Source organism: Manacus candei, unplaced genomic scaffold (genome assembly GCF_025592945.1).
Source record: "Manacus candei isolate 608988 ecotype Guabito, Panama unplaced genomic scaffold, ASM2559294v1 h1tg000142l, whole genome shotgun sequence".
Classification (NCBI taxonomy): Eukaryota; Metazoa; Chordata; class Aves; order Passeriformes; family Pipridae; genus Manacus; species Manacus candei.
The window spans coordinates 1,425,769-1,438,824 of record NW_026138190.1 but is presented as its reverse complement, the minus strand read 5'-3'; the positions used below and the strand labels follow the sequence as shown (position 1 = coordinate 1,438,824).

The window sequence follows — 13,056 nt, the reverse complement described above, 5'->3', positions numbered from 1 at the left end:
CTCTCCCGCACCCCCCGCCAGCTCTTACAGCACAATGCGGGCCCCGCCGCCATCACCGATTCCCGGAAGTCAACACGGCGCTCTGCGCGCGCACCGCCTTTAGAGAACACCGCCGCAGCCAATCAGCGCGCGGCCACGCCCCCGCACGGCCACCCCCGCGCCTGCGCCCCGCGCGGGGCACCACGGGAGTTGTAGTCCTTGCGGCGGGTCACAGCGGCCATTTGCACGTGAGCGGAGTGAGGATAATACGTTTTTCGGTTTTCTTCTTTTTCTGTCTTTTCTTTTTTTCCTCTTCTTTCTTTTTTCTTTCTTTTTTTTCTGCTTTCTTTTTTCCCCATTTTTCTTTCACTTTTTTCCCCTTTTTTCTTTTTTCTTTTTTTTTTTAAATTATTTGTCTCATTTTTCCCTCTTTTTTCTGTCTTTTTTTTCTCTTTTTTTCTCCTTTTTCTCCTTTTTCTTCTTTTTTGTCTTTGTATTTACTTTTTTTCTTTCTTTTCCCCCTTTTTCCTTTTTTTTTTCCATTGTTCTCTATCAGTTGTATTTTCAAGGAAGACTTAAACACAGATCAAAAAAAATCTCCAGGTACACATCTTATGAGAACAGATAATCTGCCATTGTTTTAGGCTCGTGAGGATTCCCAAGATCACAAACACTGAGACACTAAGGGTGGAAGCCAAGCAACTTTATCCTGCCCCTTGCCAGAGCATTCAATCCACACCCAGCCCTGGATTTCTGGGAAGCTGCTGGGCAGGAGCAGGAGATGGAGCTGGTGCTCAGGAGGGGCAGGCAGGCCCTGCACCTTCTGTTAGAGGCACTTCAATGATCCAGGAGATCCAGCGGTTCCAGGGCTGTGTGTCCATTCTTCAGACATCCAGCCCCAGCGCGGCCCCCGACCTCGAAGCGCCCCCCTGGATGCCCAAGTGTCCCCTAAATGTCCCCCCCAAAACTGCCCCATAAGTGCCCCCCAGGATCCCCAAGTGTCCCCCCAGTACCAACTCTTTATTCCTGTTTATTATTTCCCTTCCTGGGTGTCTAAAACATTTCTGGCACGGTTTTGCCTTGGGGGAGCTGAACCTCATTGCTGGCAGCGGGGACTTGGCTCACAGCTGAGCAGTGTCTGTTACAAAGGTGAACCTTATAAGTTTCAGATTGTGGCAAAAAAGGAAGAAAAACCCCTCTTTGCTGTGTGCAGCCAGTTCTGTGAGCAAAGCAGGACCCAGGAGACTGAGCAGAGACAGGATGGGGTTGGGAAATGTGGAGCAAGGTTGTCCACACTGTGTCAGACCTCAAGGGAAAGCTCCAACCAGTCCAAACCTCCTTAGGAGAGACCCTGGATCCATATCAATCAGAGAATGATGCAACCAACTCTTCTCAAAGGAGAAAAGTAATAAACTACACCCTTGAAAATTAGAATGCATGTTTATTAGAACCTCTTTGAAGTATTTCTGCATTTTAAGAAAACTTCCTAAATAACTGCACTAGACTAGAGGAAAATCAAGGCAGAGCTGTGGTTTCTTAGCACTTGATTGATTTTAAGGACCCCCGTGGTCCCCATGGTGCACTTGGTGCCGAGTCCGTGAACCTCAGGTGAGGTTCTCCTCTGAGAGGAGATTGCACAAACCTTTCCATGAGTCCAAGTCAGAAGAGAAACTCAAAGTATCTCAAAGCATTCATGGGTCCCACTGAGGGCCATTCCCAATCCAGGCTCCTCAAGGACTCCTTGAAGGAGATCACTGCAGGCCATGATTGCACAAATCTGTCACAGACTTTGTGTCAAAAGCAAAAGCCAAAGTGCCCTTAAAAACTGAACTACTTCAAAGAATTAATGAGCCCCACAGAGTGTCACAACTGACAAAGCCTCTCAAGGGACTCATTAGAGCAGGTAATTGCAGAGGATTGCACAAACCTCTCAGACACTGAGTGTGGAAAGCAGAACACAAAGTCCTGTGAAAACCCTGCAGTCCCTGAAGCATTAACGAGCCCCACTGGGTGTCCCAAGTGACAGAGTCTCTCAGGGGACTAATTAGAGCAGGTCATTGGAGGCCGTGACTGAACAAACCTCTCAGAGGCTCAGTGCCAAAAAAAGTACCTCAATAAACCCTGAGTGCCTTGAAGCATTAACGAGCCCCCCTGAGGGTTGTCACTGCCTGAGGCTCTCACGGGACTCGTTACAGCAGAGAATTGGAGGCCGTGGTTGCACAAACCTCTCAGAAATGCAAAATGAAAAGAAAAACCCAAATTGCTCTGAAAATCCTGCAGTCCCTTGAAGCCTTAAGGAGCCCCCCAAGGGCCATTCCTGACAAAGCCTCCCCAGGGACTCTCCAGCAGATCCTTGGAGGCCGTGGGTGCAGGGAGGCAAAGGCTCTGGGCAGCAGCTCAGGTGCTGAGAAAAGCCTGGCTTGGCTTTGGGGAAGTTTCCTTCCTTTTCAGGCTTCCTCCAGCTTTGGGAAACGCTGCCTGTGAGATTGGCACCATCTAAGAAGGGCTCTGGCAGGTTCCTGGCAGCAAAACTGGCCTGCCCTGGGCTCCACCCGAGATCTTTGGAGCACAAAGACACCTGAGAGTTAGAAAGAGGAGGCTGCATCTTTGACAACATTTGGGAACAAGCAGGGATTGCTGGTATGTGGAGAATCTGCATGGGAATGGTTGCTTTGAGTTAAAGCATTAAATTAAAATAACTGTGGGTATCTCAATGATTTGTTTGGGGTTTAAATAAGAATATTTAATTTTTCTGTATATTTATGTTATGAAGTTGGTAGATTAGAAAACAGTCATAGTGACTTTTCTCTCATGCAAACTTTAATTGGATCTTGGAAATTTTGAATGACACCTCTATGAGACAGATAAAACTCATGGGAAAATGGCACAAATACTGTGGGAAAACATGACATGTTTGTGTGAATTCAGTTTTTTCTCTTGAAAAAATGCCCTGTGCTTGTCCCTTGGCTAATTGGATACTTGATGTTTTCTGACCTGCTGTTGTCATCAGTGACACCTCCGAGTTTAAGAAGACTTCTCAATGGGTGTTGGAAGGGCTCAGGAATCCCAGGGACAGAGCAGCAAGGTCGGGAATGTTGAATTATCAGTGACTCTTTCAGAAGTTATAAAAACCTGACCTGTTCAGGAAAATCAGGTACTGTGGGGAGATCACCCTCTTTGAACCACTTTCTTCTCTGGATGACTGAAAACTGCAGGACACACTGGCACTGCTTGCATGAACCTGTCTTTTAGCACAGTTAGGAACCCTGGATATTTTTGCATAAACCATTGCTTCCCTGTCCTGCTAAAATGCCCCACGGATGCATCAGAGCCACTGGATTCCCTGGAAGAGAGAAGCCTGGTTTACTTCCAGTGGGATTCACCCCTCACCATGCAAAGGTGAATGATTCAGATCTTGGACAGTCTCCCAGATCTCTGTGTGCTGACAGAGTGCCAGGGGATGAGCTCCCACATGTGAGGAGAGCTGGGATTAATCTCTCTCACCAAGGTCTAAGAACTGAGCCGTGCCTTGCCTTGCTTTGTTTGGATTGCCTCTCCTTGCCTTGCCTTGCCTTGCCTTGATTCCCCATTTTCATCACTTTCCTCCTTTTTCACCCTCTTTCTTCTCAGTGTTCTTACATTAAATGCATCTCTTCAAGATCTGGAGAAGGAATGGAAGCCAGACTGTTCTGCAAGGGGCAGACACTGCAGCCACAGGGCCTGTGCTTCCCGGTGTTCCTGCTCATCTACCTGGTGGTGCTGGCAGGGAACAGCCTGGTTGCCTCCTCACTGTGCTGGACTCCAGCCTGCACAGCCCCACGTGCTTCTTCCTGAGGAACTTGTCCTTCCTGCAGGTCTGCTACACCTCCATTACTGCCAAAAATGCTGCTGTGTCTCCTGAGGGCAGATGGCAGGATCTCCTTCCCTGGCTGTGCTGCCCAGCTGTATTTCCTGGTTCTGCTGGGCAGCACCCAAAGCCTTCTCCTGGCTGCCATGGCCTACGAGTGCTCCATGGCCGTGTGCCCCCCCTGCCCTGTGCCCTGGCCATGAGCAGGGGCTCTGCACCAGGCTGCTGCTGGGCTCCTGGGGGGGCTGTGGCACCAGTGCAGGTAGGACAGACCTACCAGCTGTTCCCTTTGCCCTTCTGTGCATCCCGTGACCTTCCTCACTTCTTCTGGGACGTCCCCCCGCTGCTGGACCTGGCCTGTGCAGACACGTTCTGGAACCAAGTGGGGCTGCACACCATCACCCTGGGTTTTGTAATCCTCCCCTTCTGCTTGATGGTTCTGTCTTACATTAAAATCATCAGGGCAATTCTGAAACCCCCCTCAGTTCTGGGCAGGCACAAAGCCTTTTCCACCTGCTCCTCACACCTCGGGGTGCTGACACTCTTCTGTGGCTCAGCCACAGTTGTCTACTTAAAGGGACACTCGAGTTATTCTGGAGATCCTGACAAATACTCTGCCCTGTTTGACACAGTTGTGACTCCCATGTTTAACCCTCCCATCTATATTCTGAAGAATAAGGAAGTGAGAATGGCCTTGAAGAGACTCCCATGGACAAAGTGATCCTACAGAGGGTGTAAAATGGTCCCAAATGCCACAAGTCCCACTGGGGTATGTGGTTGCCTGAACAAAGCATCCCATATTCGCTCCAACAAAACCATGTGTCCAGCCTGGCTTTCCTCCTCCTCTGGGAGGGAAAAGGTGTCCTGAGGCATTCCTGTTATGTCCTGCCCTGCCATGACATCTTTGTCCTTCAGAGCACCTTCAGTGCCCCAAAAGAGTTCAATGCCAAGAGCTCCTTCAAGCTGGGTCTGACCAATGTAACGTGAAGGGGAAACAGTGCAATCGTGGTCAGTCATCAGTGAGCCCCAGAGGTGACACAACCCATGAGAGGTGACTCCCCTTGGGTTTGAGAAATCCCCTGCTAGGCCTCATGGCCTATGGAGTGTCCCTGTGTGGAATCAGCTTAAAAAGCTAAAGGATACAAAAGTTACCCTGCCCTGCTATGAAATCTTGCACTGAGTTCTGTAAGGCTTGAGTAACTTGGCATACAGAATAAAAAAAAATATAATTATTAAAAACCCACCAAGGGGGCAGTTCAGCACCAGAACAGGGTCCCAGAGACTTGTGGAGTTTCCATCTGTCAAGGCTGAGCAATGTCAGCCAGACACTCAGCACTGCACAGTTGCTCACTCCCTCCCCACCAGTGGGATGGGGAGAGAATCAGAAGGGTAGAAGTGACCAAACTCCTGGGTTGAGTCAAAGACGTGCACACGTGCAAGGCCAAACCAGGAATTCATCCCCAGCTTCCCATGGACAGGCAGGTGTTCAGCACCTCCAGGAGAGCGGGGCCCCGTCCCGAGTAACGGTGACCTGGGCAGACAAACACCAGCACTCCAAAGTTCCCCCCTACACACCCTGAGTGTGATGTCCATGGTCTGGAGCTGCCCTTGGCTCAGGGGGGTCACCTGGCCCAGGTGTGTCTCCTCCCACCCTCCCACGCACCCCCAGCTCCCTCCCCAGCGTGGCTGTACCAGGGGCAGGAAAGGCCTTGGAGCTGTGCAGGTGCTGCCCAGCAATAACAACACTGTCGGTGTAGAGTCGTGGCGGTCGATAAAGACACAAAGAGTCCAGTTGTGTGCAGAAAAGATGTCTCTCTTTATTTTCTCATCTGTCTTTTTATACCCCTTGCTAGCAGCAAGCAGTAACCTTATTTTAGGTAAACAAGCAACAGCATTTTGATTGGCTAGGATCTATTGGTGATATATTTGGCAAAGCTCAAGGCCTTATTGCAGTTCCCACATCCTAGGCCTACCAACTTTACAGTCTGCCTTTGTTTTCCCCATTAGGGCTCTGTACTGACTTCCTTATCATCAAGGATACACCCGAAAGCTTCCCCAGTCAATATCTTCATCCTGGGAGCCAACAGACCCGCTGTTAACCCCTTCAGAAGGGCCTGTGAGGTCCCTTCTCTCTGCAGGAGCTGATGGCTCAGCCCGTGACTCATGGCTGGGCCAGGGACTCTCCAACTGCCCCTGTCCTGGCCTGTGACAGCCCAGCACAAGCCCCTTTGGTTCAAAGAGGCCCTGCAGTTACAATGGCCTCTGGATTCCGTGAGGTTCCACAGAGTCCCAGGACTCCCCTGATTCCATGAGGCCCCGTGTGTCACAATGGCCACTTGCTTCCATGTGTTTCTGCAGTTGCCCAGGATTCCTTCTGTTCCATGAGGTCCCACATGTCACAAAGGCCCCTTGATTCCAGGAGGTTCCACAGTGTCCCAAGGGTCCCTTGAGCTCCGTGGGGCTCTTTGACATCCCGTGACCTCCCGGCTCTTTAGGAGCCCTGAGAACTTCAACAGGGGGAAGTGCCGGATTCTGCCCTGGGATGGGGCAACCCCGCAGGGACGGACAGACTGGGAAGGAGAGGCTGGAAAGCAGGGCCGGGAAAGGGCCCTGGGGGTGCTGGTGGGTGGCCAGTTGGCCCTGAGTCAGCAGTGCCCTGGCAGCCAGGAGGGCCAAGCCTGTCCTGGGGGCATCAGGCCCAGCATGGCCGGCCGGGCCAGGGAGGGGATTGTCCCGCTCTGCTCTGCCCTGGGGCGGCCTCACCTGCACCATTGGGGCAGTTTGGGGGGACACAATGGAAGGGAGAGATTGAACCATTGGAGAGTGTCCAAAGGAGGGCAAGGAAGATGGGGAAGGGCCTTGGGGGGAAGGCGTGTGAGGACACTGAGGGCACTTGGTGTGTTCATCTGGAGAAGAGGAGACTGAGGGGAGACCTCAGTGCAGGTCCAACTTCCTGGGGAGGGGCAGAGGAGGGGCAGACCCTGAACTCTGCTCTGGGGGGACCAGAGAAAGGACATAGGGAATGACCTGGAGTTGTGTCAGAGAAGGGTCAGGTTGGATTTTAGAAAGAGGTTCTCCCCTCAGAGGGTGGTTGGGCACTGACCAGGCTCCCCAGGGCAGTGGGCACAGCACCAAGGCTGACAGAGCTCAAGAAGTGTTTGGATGATCCTCTCAGGCTCGTGGTGTGACCCTTGGGGATGGTCCTGTGCAGGGCTAAGGGTTGGACTGGATGATCCTTGTGGGTCCCTTCCAACTCATCCTATTCTGTCATTCTGTGATTATCCACCCTGTGTTCAGCACAAACCCAAAACACAGCCCTGCACTGGCCACGGGGAAGAAATTAAACTGTACTCCCCCTGAAACCAGCACAGCCTTTAGGGGCTCTCAAAGAAACATTCTACAGTCCATTTGCCACCTGGAACCAGTGACTCTGAGTTCCTGCTTCCCCAGCTCCAGGGATGGTCTCCTTGTCTGCTCATTCCTCCACGGTCTCTTCTCAGTGATGGCATCTTAACCAGACATGCCCCTGGGAATAACTGACTTCTAAGTCTTCATTTCCTTTGTGGTTAATTAGACAGATCTCAGAAGTGCATTCAAAGTAAACACATATTGTATTAAAAAAAACCATGAGAAAAGATGTCTTTTTTGTGGTCTGTTTCCTTTTTTCCTGTTTTTACACTGATATCAGCAATCCCCAGTCGATATTGATCCCAAGCACTTCCTAATTCAGTCTGAATAGATACCAAAATCAACACCCTTTATGTCTGACAATCCATCAGACTTTATCCCTATCCCCACCCCACCATTCCCTCATCAAAGCCCTGGCACTCAAAGCAGCCTTGGGCAAATCTGAGCTCCCTCCACTCAAGGCTGGACCTGCAGGTTTCAGCTCCTTGGCACCAACTCCCACCTGCTTGGCTTGGAGAAAGAGCTGCCTGAGACACAGAGGGATGTTCATTTATTGCCATCAAACAAAACCAAAGGAAGGTACAGCTCGATAAAAAAAGAAACCCTTAATCCTCTGCTGTATATTAAGTTCACACTGCCTCCATTGAAGTCCACTTTGCAGAGTCTTAGACCAATAGTAAACCCCTTCTGTGTCAAGCACACATCCCAAGATCAACCTCAACACTCCCTGCCCTGAATTCTGTCCATATTTGCCCTCTGCACACAGTGAGTCACACACTGAAGTCACAAGTTCCCTCCATCCACAGAGGGAGGAAAAGAGAGAAAGTGAATGAATTTCTGTGTTGTGCAGAGCTAAATCTGCACTCATCCCAATATTCTGGCCTTACAGGACCTTTATCAAACACATTCTGCAGCAGCTGTTCACTGGGCAAACATGTGTGTGGATGGCCAGGCCCAAGGAGTGGTGGGCAATGGAGTTCCATCCAGGGGTGTTCCCAGGGCTCAGCACTGGGCTCAGGGCACTTCTGTCTCTTTCTCAGTGATCTGCAGAAGGGGAAGCTTGTTCCTCCAGTGACCACTGGGATCCTACCCTTGCTTTGGTTCTTTCCTAGACATCCCATGACAAGTCTTGCCCGGTCCCCAAATACTCTTTCTGGCTGCCCATCATGAGTCTCAGACCCTGAGGCCAAATCCCCCATCCTCAGCTGCAAGGTCACCCTGAGAGGTTCTGCCATTGACCCACTTGGTTACAGTTTCATACAGATACCTTGGAACTTCCTTGGAACTAATTTTTTACCTTTTGGGTTTAGAAGGGTTTCTCCAAAAACATGGGAAATCATGTCCTCAAAGATGTAAATTCTTGGAGAAAGAGTTTGGGACTTTAAACTCTAAAGAATCCCAGAATGATTTGGCTTGGAAGGGAGATAAAAGGTCATCTGGTCCAAGTGCCTGCACATGCACAGTGACATCTTTTATTAATTCAGGTTACTCACAGTCCCTGACCTTGGACAAATGCAGGGTTGGGGCATCCACTTCTCTGGAAACCTCTTCCAGTTCTTGCCACCCTTATTGTTAAATCTTTCCTCCTATTATCTAATATAAAACACTCCTCTTTCAGTTCAAAGCCATTGCCCCATGTTCTGCCACTACAGGCCTTGGTAAAAAGTATCTCTGTGATTTACTTAAACTATGAGCATGACACTTTCATCTGCAAAAACATCTGTGAGTGCCCAGAGATCTCCCAAGATGGGCTTGAAAGGTCTCAAGCACATGAGCACTAGAGAGGGGCTGAGGAGCTGTGGCCTCACTGGTGTGGAGACTGAGGACAGCACAGGACAGCCCTGAGAGGGCTTGAAGGGAGGATTTAGAGACGGTGGATCCTTTTGTCATAGCAGAAAAGAGCATGAGAAAGAAAGAATTAATGCCAAGTGCAGCTGGGGAGGTCCCAAGTGGACATGAGGAAAAAGGAATTTCACTCCATGGAAAACACTGCAACACATCACCCAGGAGGAGTGTGGATGAGGCCAAGGCTTTGTGTGTGCAGGAAGAGCCAGGGAGGACGCAGAGATGTCAGTGCAGGAAGGTGCCAGCCAGGTGGGGCAGCTGGGGGGATGACGACAGCCTGCAGGGAAAGGGGCAGGGCATGGACACCATAGGACAGCCTGGGCTGGAGAGGAGACAGGGAGGGGGAGAAGCTGAAAGGCCCTGCCAGAGCCACCTTCTGCAGGCCTTTGGCCATGGCTGCTGTCTGTGCCCCTGAGGCCAGGAGGAGGGGAGTGCCCCTTGCAGCCCTGGGGCCTCATGGCCTCCTTGTCCCTGCTCAGCAGCCTGGCAGGTGCCACCCCATGGGCCTGCCCTTGGCATTGCACATCCCACATCCCAGTGCCCCAGGAAGAGCCCTGAGGAATGAGGCAGGGACAGGATCTGCCTTCCCAGGGGCTGGGGGTCAGGGCTTGGCCCTTTGGATTAAGGAAACAAGTCAAGGTTTCTTCAGCATCAGAGCCACCTTTCCCTTGCTTGTCCATCCTTGGCATCACTGTCTGCAGATTTCTGCTCTAACTGGAACCTGGGGACACGTTCTCAGTTGTGTCCCTCAGTGAGACTCATTAGCACGACAAGAAACTTCAGTGTTTCCATCTCATTTTGACTTCTTGAGAAGTTGTTTGACCTTCCTCTCAGGGACTGAGTCTCACATAAAAAACATCAACCCCCCTGAGGGTCATGAAATGCCTGGGGCTGTTGCTGTGCTGCTGAGCTGGGCCGGGCTCCTGGCACACAGGGAGCTCCTGGCAAGCAAGAAGAGCTTCAAAGAGACAGCTCTGCCCAGGAGCAGCTCCTCTGCACAGCCCAGCAGGGCTGAGGGCACTGCCAGGCCAGCTCAGGGACACCAGCAGGGCACAGACAGAGCTTCAAGGGGCTCAGCACTGGCAGGATGGCTGAGAGCTCCCTGCAGGAGGAACCTTGGCAGGGCTGCACATGGTGAGTCTGTGGCTGCAGGGCAGTGCAGGGGCAGCTCCTGGAGGCATCTCCTAAAGCTGGCCCAGCCCCAGCTGATGGGATGGCTGAGCAGGGGCTGTTTTGGGGCACTTTGGAAGAGCTGTTCAGCCGGGGGTGCAGCCAGGGGTGCCCAGGGCTGTGGGGCAGAGCAGGGTCCTGCAGCCCAGGGCGCTGTGCTGGGCAGGGACTCTGCTGCCTGCCAGGGGCAGCTCTCAGCTGGCCCGGGGAGCTGCTGCCAGGGCTGGGGCACAAGGGCTGTGGGCAAGGAGCAAACCTGGCAGCTGAGGGAGGATGTTTTCCATGTCTCGCTATTGCAGGGTCAGACCTGCTCACAGCTCCACACCACTACACCATATTGAATGGAGAATTTTTTGCAAAGCTCACAAAAGACAGGGGCTGCAGGAAAGAAATTAGTCCTGAGGTGTGTTTCCTGCTTAGGCACTGTAGCATAGACATTGTTCTCTCAGGTCAGGAGGCTGCACTGAAATTCAAACTGTTTTCCTCTGGGAGATGAATATTTCAGGCAGTCTCAGAAATGAGCACAGGATCCTGGGCACTGCTGAGCCTTCCCTTGGGGGTGGGCACTCTCCTGTGCCAGCCCTTGGCTTCCCTGCAGGAGGGCTCCTGTCCTGCTCTGTCCAGCACAGCTGCACCTCTGGGCTGGCACAGGGGACACTTCCCAGAGCTGCCCTTTCCAGCAGCGCTGCCCTGCTCTCAGCACAGATCTTGGTGGGGTTTGTAAAGATGAATCTGTGTGTGAGGTCATCTTCAAGGCAGCAAGAGGGAAAGTGCAGGGCAGAAGGGAAACAGGCTGAGAGGCACTGCAGCTCTCCTGGCTCTGCAATAAGCAACGGAGAGCTCAGCCCTTCTGCCTGTCCTGGCTCAACACTCTTCAGATTTGTCATCAGAAAAATTTGCCCCTAAAAAAGCACTCCCAGGTCTTATGACTGTAACCAAAAAACCCAGTCAAAATTATTTTAAGGATACACTGTGCCTCTCTCCTGCAGCCCAAATTGCTCCAAGACAACAGCACAGGAATTGAGCTTTTCCATCAAAGCTGGGTTCCATGTGACATCCCCTGGGATCATGAGAGCTGTCCCAAACCAGCTCCATGTCTGCACTGCAGCAGAGCAAAGCTGAGTCCTCGGCAGCACATGGGCAGAGCTCCTGCTCCTCACAGCACCCTCAGAGAGCACAAACCAGAGAAAAGAAAGGCCTTGACTTGGAGGGGATTTCCCTGAAAACTGCACTGGCTTTGCTGAGAGGGGGCTGTCTTAATTGTTCCCTGTGCTTTCCTTTTCTGAACAGACCCCATGTCCAGAGGATCAGCAAATGTCCAACAGCAGCTTCATGGCCCAGTTCCTCCTCCTGGCATTGGCAGACAGGCGGGAGCTGCAGCTCCTGCACTTCTGGCTCTTCCTGGCCATCTCCCTGGCTGCCCTCCTGGCCAATGGCCTCATCCTCAGCGCCGTAGCCTGTGACCACCACCTGCACACCCCCATGGGCTTCTTCCTGCTCAACCTCTCCCTCACAGACCTGGGCTGCATCTGCACCACTGTCCCCAAAGCCATGCACAATTCCCTCCAGAACACCACAACCATCTCCTACACAGGATGTGCTGCACAGCTCTTTTTCTTTTATTTCTTCATCTCATCAGAGTATTTCCTCCTCACCATCATGTGCTACGACCGCTACGTTGCCATCTGCAAACCCCTGCACTACGGGACCCTCCTGGGCAGCAGAGCTTGTGCCCACATGGCAGCAGCTGCCTGGGCCACTGGCTTTCTCACTGCTCTGCTGCACACAGCCAATACATTTTCCCTGCCCCTGTGCCAGGGCAATGCCCTGGGCCAGTTCTTCTGTGAACTCCCACACATCCTCAAGCTCTCCTGCTCACACTCAGGCTACCTCAGGGAACTTGGGCTCCTTGGGGTTGGTGCCTGTTTAGCACTTGGTTGTTTTGTTTTCATTGTTTTCTCCTATGTGCAGATCTTCAGGGCTGTGCTGAGGATCCCCTCTCAGCAGGGAAGGCACAAAGCCTTTTCCACGTGCCTCCCTCACCTGGCCGTGCTCTCCCTGTTACTCAGCACTGGTGTATTTTCCGACCTGAAGCCCCCCTCCATCTCCTCCCCATCCCTAGATCTTATTGTGTCAGTTCTGTACTCAGTGGTGCCTCCAGCACTGAACCCCTTCATCTACAGCCTGAGGAACCAGGAGCTCAAGGATGCCATAAGGAAAATGATGACTGGATGCTTTTCAGGAGCAACAACCTTCCTCTCTTCTTCTGCAGAACACTCATTGTGTAACCCTTTACTGTTCCAGGCTGCCTTCTAAAACTTTTGAGAGTAGTAGTGGTTTCCTGCATTTTTTATACTTTTAATGTTGTTAACACAGAAATTTATTCTTCATCTCATACCTAATTCATTCTCAACCTCTTTATTTTGACCCACAATTGTGTAAATGAGGAATCATTCTCTGTGTACATTTAAACAAAATAAAAGTTCCTGCAGCAACTTCTTTCTCAAACATCCTGCCTTTGTTGTTCTGTACATGAGGAAACACAGTCTCTGTGCAGAATAAAGGATTTGAATTCTTTTTTCCTGATTCCCCTCTCCAAGAAGTTCCCTGAAGCTGGAGGGCAGTGCCTGTGTGCAGAGGAGAAGGGGAAAAGAGTCCTGGTACAGGAGCACTGCCAGGGCGCAGCAGCTCTTGGGCTTTTCAGAGATGCTCTTTTCCCACTGCCTCCCTCTCCTTTCTGCTCCTTGCCCAAGGCCTGAGTGCTCTGGCAGCTCAGTCACTGCTGTGTCAGTCCTGTGACCATGGGC

General features: G+C 51.7%; 3 protein-coding genes and 1 pseudogene across 4 annotated transcripts in view; 1 reads left to right on the top strand and 3 right to left on the bottom strand.

Moving 5' to 3' along the window:
• The window catches only part of LOC127462841 (zinc finger protein 239-like), a 300,460-nt gene that overhangs the window by 105,297 nt on the left and 182,107 nt on the right, over nt 1-13,056 (bottom strand). The window contains exon 1 of one of the 2 annotated variants that reach the window (XM_051771769.1): nt 29-73. The exons of the other annotated variant lie outside the window; for it this stretch is intronic. The gene's annotated coding sequence lies outside the window, so the exon portion shown is untranslated. Of the gene's footprint in view, nt 1-28; nt 74-13,056 lie in introns of those variants that run through there. 2 annotated transcript variants of the gene reach the window in all.
• LOC127462836 (zinc finger protein OZF-like) overlaps nt 1-13,056 on the bottom strand; it is a 201,213-nt pseudogene that overhangs the window by 6,584 nt on the left and 181,573 nt on the right.
• The window catches only part of LOC127462843 (olfactory receptor 14J1-like), a 107,441-nt gene that overhangs the window by 13,203 nt on the left and 81,182 nt on the right, over nt 1-13,056 (bottom strand). The window lies entirely within an intron of this gene.
• On the top strand, nt 10,999-12,565 carry LOC127462893 (olfactory receptor 14J1-like). The gene has a single exon (XM_051771827.1). It carries the CDS (start codon nt 11,564-11,566, stop codon nt 12,563-12,565), a length of 1,002 nt encoding a protein of 333 aa, XP_051627787.1. The 5' UTR covers nt 10,999-11,563.